An 8,753-nucleotide genomic window follows, 5' to 3' on the forward strand; every position below is an offset into this window, starting at 1 on the left:
CCCCCCCCCCCCCCCCCCCCCGTTTCGCCTGCCTGACACGCGTGGGCGCCTGCTTCTCTCCCTCCCTCTCTCTTGTGACTCAGGGGGACTTCCTGGGCGCCGTGTCGGTCAATGCCTCGGCTTCGCCGGATGCCGGCAACTTCGGGTCGGACTTCCGCCTGTTGATCTTCTCCAACAGCGTCTGCTGGGGCTGCGTGGCTCCGGACCAGTCGGCCACCCTGCTCATGCGGGCTCTGCCCATCAACCGCATCACCCTGTGGATTGATGCCAGTACGTGTTGCTCCTCCTTTGATGCCCGGTCCATCTCCTCGTCCGCGGTCTTTCCCATCCTCCCGTTGGCGCTTCTCACACCTCCTGTCCGACCCCCCCCCCCCCACCCCGAATGATGGCAACATCCACCGTGCAGGCACCGTGCTCGGCATCAAGGTCGTCTCGGCCGACTATGCTTCCATCTCCTCGTCACGCGTGCCGGCCCCGACCCTCGTCCCTCTGGTGAATCCTCTGTGCGATTCGGAAATCAACATCGATGACCCGGCTTGCCCGGCCTTCAACCGCAAGCTCTTCGTCGACATCTTCGACTGCGCCGCTCAGTATTATCTCGAGTCCTTGCCCTCGACCAAGTGAGCCGGCGCGAGTGCTTGTGTAAAAGCGCCCCCTCCTCCCGGTTCATGGGACACATACCCCCCCCTCTCCGTTCTTTTTTTGTCCCCCCCTCCCCCCCCCGAATAAAAGTTTCGTCTTCGCCGGGGGCGCCCCCCGCTGCCGAGTGGTACCACACGGGATGTGGACCGCGTCACGAGCCGAGTCACGGGATGTCGCAAATATATCCGGGCAGTTTTCGGCGCCCCCGGCTGCCCGGGACAAAATTCAGCCGGTGGCGGCGCGCACGGAGGGCCAGTCGGTGTGGGGATGATGTATAGGGGGCCTGTTGTTGCATCTGCGTGCGCCGGGCCAATACGGGGCGAAGGCGGTCCGCTGATCGTGGAATCTTGAATCTGATCGACCTTTTTTGCCGGGTCGCGGCGGGGCGGGGGGGGGGGGGGTGCCCCGCTCGCCCCCCTCCTCCCCGGGGGGAGCGAGGGGCAAAAATAATGGTCTGTCGGATTATTGCACGGTTGAATTCGCGCGATCAGTCTCCTCCCTGCGTGTGTCCCTCTCTCCCCGGAAGGGGGAATCTCCGGGAGAGAGCACGGGGCATCGACGTGAAATAAGCGTGAAAGGACAGCTGCCCCTTCTCGCGAACATTGTCAGTCATGCCGTCTCTCTCTCCCTCTAGCCGTGTCGGGCCAAGGAGCGGAGACCGCGCCCGGTGGGATCGCGCTTGCCCTTCGTCCACAACAACTCCCCGGGAGCGTGGCGATCCCTGGGATCGGGGCTCCGCATGTGTGTGTGTCTTTCTCCCCCCCCCCCCCCCCCCCGGCGCCGTGGGTGTCGTGGAGCACCGCTTGTGGGGTGCCCAAACAGTGGGACCAGGAGGGAAAAGGTCGATATCATTCTTGTGCAGACGGGGTGTCCGCATAGCAAGAAGAAAGGAATCGGAGCGCATTCGGCGGAGCACCCCCACCCCCGGGGCCGCCTCCCTCCCCGACCCGAGAGCACCGAGCGAGCGCCCCCTCTTGTTGGGCTGCGCGGGGGCTCCGTCGCCGAATGTGTGTCACCATGTCGGCGAGTCGGATCTCCCCGAGAAGCTCGAGAAGATCGGGGCGTGTGTGTGTGTGTGTGTCTGTATAGGGGGGGGGGGTAGGTGCAAATGATGGCAGCAGGCTACAAACCCGAGAAAAGGACACTGTCTGTCTGTTGGGGGGTGCCCCCGGCAGGTGACTGGCTTCCAGCCGAGGGGCAGAGGAGGCCGGGGAGCTTGGAGGTGTTCCCCATCGATGTGCAGGAGTTGACTGTAGCCGCAGGCCCCAACCCCGGGAGGCAGGGAAGGTCAGGGGAATAGGGCGGGGGTGGGGTGAGGGGGGAGGGGGAACGAGGCCAAGAAGGGGTGGCGCATCCGATGTGTGGGATCTCGAGTCATACCATCAATCCCCCCCTCCCCATCTGTGTGTGTTCATCGCCATCGCCTGTGCCATCATCTTCATTTGCCTCTCTCCCTCTCTCTCCCTCTCTCGCCCTGTCTCCCCCCCCCCCCCCCCCCCTCCCATCCTCCCTCCGCGTCGGTGCCGCTTCCTGTCCTCCTGGCCATGGGTTCCGTTCGGTTTGAGGGGGACTTCCCAAGCGAGGCATCCCTCCTTGGGTCATCGGGCGCCGGCGGCGAGGCGACATACGAAACCTCCCCCTTCAATGGATCGCATTCGCGCCGGACCTCAACCTACTCGCAGATCTCGGTCGACGCCCCGGGCTTGGCCACCGCCTTTCCGCGGGATTCCGGCCACGGTCCCCGGCTCGAGCCGACACACCTCCTGATCCCGGATGTCTCGCTCTTTGGCTTCCACGACGCAGGGGCCGCTGCCTCGCCAACCACCCCCCCCCTGGACAAGGAGGATCTGTTGGAGTCCCTGCGCATGGCGGCCCCCTTTTCCCCGGCCTCCGGCACCGGCAAGGCCGGGCCCTCGCATGGGGCGGTCTTTGAAGCCGCCGGGCCGTGGGATCGTCTCTGGCAGCCGGTGGCCGCCTCGCTCGGGCACAAGTCCATGCTATATGTCCTCACCTATGGTGGCATGGGGGCTGCCCTGGCTGCCCCGGGCCCGGCGCTTGTGGCATTGGCCGAGCGTGCCGGCGCATCGCTCTCCACCGTCAGGTTCGACCAGTCCCCCGGGGCCTGCCTGATGCCCTCGAATGTCATGGGCCTCCCAGCGATTGCCACCATTCAAACTGACCCTTCCTCGGGCTTTTTTTTTCTTTGCTTCTCCCTTCCCCCTCCCGGCCGCCCCTCTGCTCCCTTCTGCCGGGTGGGTAGTTACCTGTTTCCGGCGCGAGCGGCGGCCTATCTCCTTGGAGCAGCCGGCGGGGGGCCATTCATGGACATGCTCTCGGAGCGCCGCGGGCATCTGCCCCTTGCCCTGTCCATCTTCACGGCGGCCTTCGGCACCGGGGCTCTGGCCTTCAGTTTCAGCGCCGCCACCCTGGCCATGTCGGCTTCCCTGCAGGGTGTGGCCATCGGAGCGGCAGACACCTGTGCCCATGTGCTCGTGGTGCGCGATGTGCCGGAGCACTCGGTTCAGTGGACCCACGCCATGCATGTGGCCTATGCGGCCGGGGCCCTGGTGGCGCCGCTGGCGGTCGAGGCCATGCTGACCCGGCACTATGCCGTAGGCACGGCCTTCCTCCTGCTGGCCCTCCTGTTGCTGCCCTTGGGCGTGGCCTCGGTCATCATGCGCGCGCCACGCATCCGACAAAAGCCCTCCCCCCCGCCGGAGGCCTCGGAGCTCGTGGCCTTCACACCGATGCACCCGGGCCTGGTGTCCGCGAGGGATGTCAAGCGGGAAGAGGCCGAGGGGGCGGCGCAAGAGGAGGAGGAGGAGGAGGAGGACGAGGCGGCCGTGGTGGACAGCAGCCGCGCCGAATTGCTTGCCCACCGCCCGGGGCAGGCGCCCAGCTGGGGCGTCACCAGCAGCCCGGCCACTGGGCAGCCTTTGGCCGAGGGGACGGCCCGACCCCGGTCACGACGAAACTCCCTGGTCCTCGTGGCTGGTTTGGCCTCGGGTTCGATTTGCCGGCGTAAGGACCACCCCGGGCATGGCCCCATGGCCAGCCCCTGCTGCCCGGACCACTCCGGCATGGGGATGGGCTCCGCCTCGCCGGCGGCCCTGGCTTGGGCTGGGCAGGTGACCCCGCCGCCGCCGATGATGCCGGAGGAGTTGGCCTCAGGGCGTCGAAGCGCCCGGGGAACCGGCCCTGCGTCCTTCTTGCCCTCGATCAAGACCGATGGCCTGGGGGACATCGAGCTGGCGGTCATTGGCCAGGGGGAGGAGTCGCCGGCCGGTTTGGCCACCTGGCGGTCTCCCCGGCCGCGGCCGGACAGCCCCTGCCAGGCCATGGGCCCATGCATCAACCGTGACATGGGGCCAATCTTGCCGCTTGAGGGTCCGGCTCCCTTCGATCGGGGGAATGTCCCGCACTTGTTCATGCTCGGCGCCTCGTGCATGATGGCCGGCTTGTCGGTTGGGGCGGAGCTGGCCGCCGGAGGGTTCCTCTTTGCCTGGGCGGCCCTCGGCCCGGCATTGATGCATGAATCCGATGCTCGGGCCCTTCTGTCGGCCTTCTGGGCATCGGTCACGGTGCGTGTTTGCCTTGGGTCTCTCCCTGGCGCCGGTCTTTGCCCTTCTGCCAGTCCTCCCCCCCCCCCCTTTCTCTCCAAGTGGCCCTCATGTTGTACTGATGATCCGTTGCTTGCCTGCCGGCGCTTGCATTTGCCTTGCCTCCCGTCCCGGGGTTAGGTGGGCCGCGTTGTCTCGGTCCTGGCCACACGCTGGCTCTCGCCGACCGTCCTGCTGGCGATCAACTTTGGAGGGGCCATGCTGGCGCAGGCTCCAGTTCTCTTCTTCCCCTCGAGCCATCTGGCCGTGCGTTAGTTCCTCCCTGGCCCCTCCCACCACGAGAGGAAGGCAAACCGGCCGCCGAGAAGGCGGCGCAGGGGCAAACAATTGCTTGTGGTTCTGACAATTGACACATACCGGCCCCTCTGCCTGCACCCCTCCCCCCCCCCCCAGTGCTGGATTAGCACCATCGCATACGGGTTCTGTCTCTCAAGCTCCTTCCCCAACACACTGGCCATTGTCCAGATCAACATTGAGCTAACCGGAAGAGTGCGCTTTCCCTGCCCCCCCCCCCTCCCCGCCCCCGATTGGCCCTCTTTTTCTCTTCCTTGGGGAAGACCCGAGGGACGTGGCCCTTTTTCTGACCCCTGTCCGGCCCGGCCCAATTCGCACATCGCCACACTTGCCAAACCCTGTCTTGATGCTCAAAGCTGGCAAGTGCCCTCGTGGTGAGCGCGGCTTCCGGCGAGCTGATCGCCCCACTCATCCTTGCTGCTACCTTCACCACGGGAGGTGGGAGCAGTAGTGGCGGCGACACTTCGTCATCCCTGGCAAATCCGTCATCAGCAGCCTCGGGGATCATCGAGCCGATCTCTCGCCTCGGTGCCCTGTCGTATGTCCTGCTTGCGGCCTTTTTCGCCCTGGGTGGCGTGCTCTCGCTTGTGGTGTTCAGAATCTTCGCCCGGAGGGAGAAGATCGCCCGCAGCAAGAGCCACATGCGGCACGCGCACCAGTTGCCGGCTCCATCGCAATCGTACCTCGTAGACACAGCACAGGCCACCGGCCATGTGTGACCCGCCGGCCCGCCCCGGCGAGCCGCATATGGCTCTGACCCAAAAATACATCCGCTCCCTTGGCTTGTTTGCTCCACCGCCCCGTCGAGCTGACCAGATCGAGACAGCGAAAGAGGAAGAGGGGGAGAGAGAGGGGGAGAGAGAGGGGGAGAGAGAGGGGGAGAGAGGGAGGAAGAGAGAGAGAGAGTGATCGCGGGCATGTAGGAATAGTTGTGGCCACTGCGGCGAAGAGGAGCGAGGCGTCGAGATATGCCCAAGGCGGCGGTGGAGCACCGCGAGGGGGTCCGGGCCCGGGGTTTCATTTAGGGCCCCTCTGGGCTGGCCCTCCGGCACAGATTCCCCCCCCCCCCCCCCCCCCCCCCCCTCCCCCTACCCCACAACCACTTTGGCCAGCCGCCCGCAACCAATGGGTAGCCCAACGCCAGCCCGGTCAATCGGCTTTGGAGAGCCCCAGCACTTTTCCCGACGGAGGGCGCCTTTCTCCGGGCGGGGAACAGGCGGGGCTGGTGTCTGGAGTGTATCCAGGGGGATGGTGCTCCGTTGGCATTCGCGGAGTATGCTGCGCCATCAAACAATGCCCCCCCGCCCGCCCCAATGTCCTCCCCCTCCCCCCTGAAGGTCTCCGGGATATTTTCGCCCATGGAAAGACTGTGCATGATTTGGCCCGCCTTGCGCACCAGCACGCCCGCGCCGCGAGCCTTTTCAAGCCGGCCCGTGGGCACCAGATGCGAATCAATTGCCCTCCAGTCCTCCTCTTTCATCTCTCTCTCTCTCTCTCTCTCTCTCTCTCTCTCTCCCCCCCCCCCTCGCCCTGTTCCTCTCTTTCCCTCCACCTCCTCCCCTCTCAGCCACTTCCCTCGCCCCCCGGTCATTTGGCTCTTCCTTCTTCTCCGACTGCTTGGACCTCCTCAGCCATGACGGGGTTTGAGCTGTTCACCGGTGAGAGCTGCTCACTCTCCCAGCTGAGCCTCCACATGCAGGGCCTGTTGATGGGCTTCGCTTTGAGTCTGCGCACCGAGAAGCACACCCCACCGTCCGGGCCCGACATTTCCTCCATCGCTGTCTTCGCCGGGAATTTCTTCTCGTGCGTTGCCTCTCCCGCCCACTGCCTCGCACGCCCCTTTCCTCCGCCTGCTTCCATCGCTGTCCGTCGCTTGCTCGGGAGTGCCTTTCTCTTACCCTTTGTTTCGTCTCTCTCTCTCTCTCTCGGTCTCTCGGAACCCTCAGCGCCCTGCAAAATATCACACATACCTTCACCCATGAGGTCAGCACCACTTCGGAGTTTGCCATTCGCTACCTGCTGGCCTTGTATCTCTTCCGCGGAGATGTCAGCCTTGCCAACCAGGCTGTCAATGGCCAGCTGCCAGGCATGATCTCCAATCGCTGTTCGACGGTCTTCGACAAGAACGACGTCTTCTATCGCTGCCAGTGCGTCCCCTCCTGTTCCCCCCCCCCCCCCCCCGCCGCCCTCCCCCCCACGGCGAGACATAGCATGCCTTTCTCATGGGCTCTATGCTGACCGCCTTTTCTCGTCGTCACACCCAACCAGGGACTGCTCTTCCGACGAGACGGTGGTCATCTGTGCCGAGTGCTTCGACGCCTCGGACCATGATGGTCACAATGTCACCTTCTACACGGACTCCACCTCCGGATGCTGTGACTGTGGCGATGTCACTGCATGGACTCGCCTGCCCAAGTGCAAGATCCATACGGCGGCGGCCGGCACGGAATCCAAGAACAAGCTCACAGCCGACCAGTCCAACTACATGATGCATGCCATCCATGCACTACTCTAGTACGTCCGATTGCCCGGCTCCCCTGCCTCCGGCTCCCTGCCCTTTCCGTTCTTTTCGCCCCCCCCCCCCCCCCTTCCCCCGGCCAGGGCATGCCTGTCGTCTGGTACTTACCCGTTATGATTGTGCATGGCAGCTTCGCACGGGACATCCTCCTTCGGCACAAGATCCCCCGCGCGCATCAGTACCACGACTTGACCTACTTCCCCCGGTGCAAGGTCCCGCATTATTCTCAGTCCGAGCATCGGCCCTCGCCCTACGAGAATCTTCAGCGGGTGGCGTACACTCCGCCGATGCACCCTTCGCCCAACCACTACACGATGCTCTACAATAATGACATCAACACCTTCGATCAGGTCATCCACTTTGTGCGTTCTTTTCTTCTCCCTTTTTTTTTTTCCGTTTGCTGAAGGGCCTCCGGCCTCGGAAGACGAAGCATGCCGCCTTGGCAGCCGCTCGCTCGGGATACTGACCTGCTTCGGCACTTCCCTCCCCCCACAGTTGGAATCCAACCGGTTCATCAAGTCCAGTGAGCAGGGAAGCGCGATCGCCGAAACCATCGACGAGATTGTGCGTATCCCGTGCCGTTATGGGTATCCCGCTGTTGTTTGGCGCTCCCAACTGACCCCCGAGCCATTGTTTCCGTCACGCACCCTGCCCTTCCCCTCATCGTGGCGGCCCGGCATCAGGGTCGTGCGGTCATCCACATCTCGCCTGTGCTGCCCAAGGACCGTCTTGCCCAGCTGGCCAACTTCGCTCCTCTTCAGGCGTCGGTCACCTCGCAAACGCAGCTCCAGTCCGAGCTGGTCGTCGAGATCCTCCTGTCGAGCCTTTTGCAGATGTGCCAGAGCAGCGCCTGTATCCGGAACGCCACGTGCCGTGCCTTTGCCGAAGAGTACCGCCCGGTGCCGGACTCGGTGTTTGATGAGCTTGGTACGTCCCCCCCCCCCCTCCCTGTCACCGTCGCTTCTGCCGCTTCCCCACCTCCGGCCGTGGTCTTTTGTCTGCCCCCTACACGCGAGACACATACACACACACACACACACACAGCCGCACCCACACATATCCGCCCAGTCCACGCCCGAGTCTGACTCCTGATGACAGCCACCATTACTCGGCGTTTCCGTCTGTTGAATTCCTACCTCAACACGTCTGTCTTCCTGTGGAAGCGTGTTCGCAACATCATCCTGTCACTGCTTCTGTCGACGGTTATCATCTCCAATAAGCGACACTTGGTGATCACCTGTATGCATGCACAGACACACACACACATATGACATGCGCCTTCCCTCCCCTCTGTCCTCTGTCCACTCATGCCCTCCCTCCCGCACCCCTCGGATGACGCTATCCAGGTATGGAGTTTGTCATTAGCATCCCCTTGCTTATGAACAATCTCGTGCTCATTGACGCCGAGACAAACTTCAACATCTTCTACATGATCACCCAGGTGCGCTCTCTCTTTTCATCAAGATATCCCTGATCCCGCCGCTTGGCTGCTGCCAAGCCTTCCCCCCCCCCTCTCTCTCTCTCTCCCTTCCCCTGTCTCTGACCCATTCGATCGCTTGCCTCTTCTGGATGGGCAGATCATCAGCTGTACCGAGATGACCACCCTCTTCCGGTGCCAGGAGTGGATCCTGTCGACGCTTATCCCCGTCTTCAAGAAGGTGCGCTTCCCTCCATCCCCC

At 64.0% G+C, this 8,753-nt stretch overlaps 3 protein-coding genes across 3 annotated transcripts in view; all 3 read left to right on the top strand.

Annotated features, from left to right (window-relative positions):
* H696_03819 (hypothetical protein) overlaps positions 1 to 746 on the top strand; it is a 2,751-nt gene extending 2,005 nt beyond the window's left edge. The window contains exons 5-6 of the mRNA XM_009497678.1: positions 84 to 270; positions 407 to 746. Coding sequence (XP_009495953.1) covers positions 84 to 270; positions 407 to 624 — 405 coding nt within the window. The 3' untranslated portion in view covers positions 625 to 746. The remainder of the gene's footprint in view (positions 1 to 83; positions 271 to 406) is intronic.
* Positions 747 to 2,131: 1,385 nt separating this feature from the next.
* Positions 2,132 to 5,366, top strand: H696_03820 (hypothetical protein). The gene is made up of 5 exons (XM_009497679.1): positions 2,132 to 2,743; positions 2,903 to 4,223; positions 4,383 to 4,508; positions 4,656 to 4,751; positions 4,913 to 5,366. The coding sequence occupies exons 1-5, from the start codon at positions 2,187 to 2,189 to the stop codon at positions 5,273 to 5,275; spliced, it is 2,463 nt and encodes an 820-aa protein (XP_009495954.1). The 5' UTR covers positions 2,132 to 2,186; the 3' UTR covers positions 5,276 to 5,366.
* A 699-nt stretch (positions 5,367 to 6,065) lies between these two features.
* The window catches only part of H696_03821 (hypothetical protein), a gene marked incomplete at its 3' end in the record, with an annotated part of 16,016 nt that continues 13,328 nt past the window's right edge, over positions 6,066 to 8,753 (top strand). The window contains exons 1-9 of the mRNA XM_009497680.1: positions 6,066 to 6,359; positions 6,503 to 6,703; positions 6,825 to 7,070; positions 7,205 to 7,436; positions 7,570 to 7,638; positions 7,758 to 8,001; positions 8,173 to 8,313; positions 8,421 to 8,515; positions 8,652 to 8,732. Coding sequence (XP_009495955.1) covers positions 6,190 to 6,359; positions 6,503 to 6,703; positions 6,825 to 7,070; positions 7,205 to 7,436; positions 7,570 to 7,638; positions 7,758 to 8,001; positions 8,173 to 8,313; positions 8,421 to 8,515; positions 8,652 to 8,732 — 1,479 coding nt within the window. The 5' untranslated portion in view covers positions 6,066 to 6,189. The remainder of the gene's footprint in view (positions 6,360 to 6,502; positions 6,704 to 6,824; positions 7,071 to 7,204; positions 7,437 to 7,569; positions 7,639 to 7,757; positions 8,002 to 8,172; positions 8,314 to 8,420; positions 8,516 to 8,651; positions 8,733 to 8,753) is intronic.

Source organism: Fonticula alba (assembly GCF_000388065.1).
Source record: "Fonticula alba strain ATCC 38817 unplaced genomic scaffold supercont2.6, whole genome shotgun sequence".
Lineage (NCBI taxonomy): Eukaryota > Rotosphaerida > Fonticulaceae > Fonticula > Fonticula alba.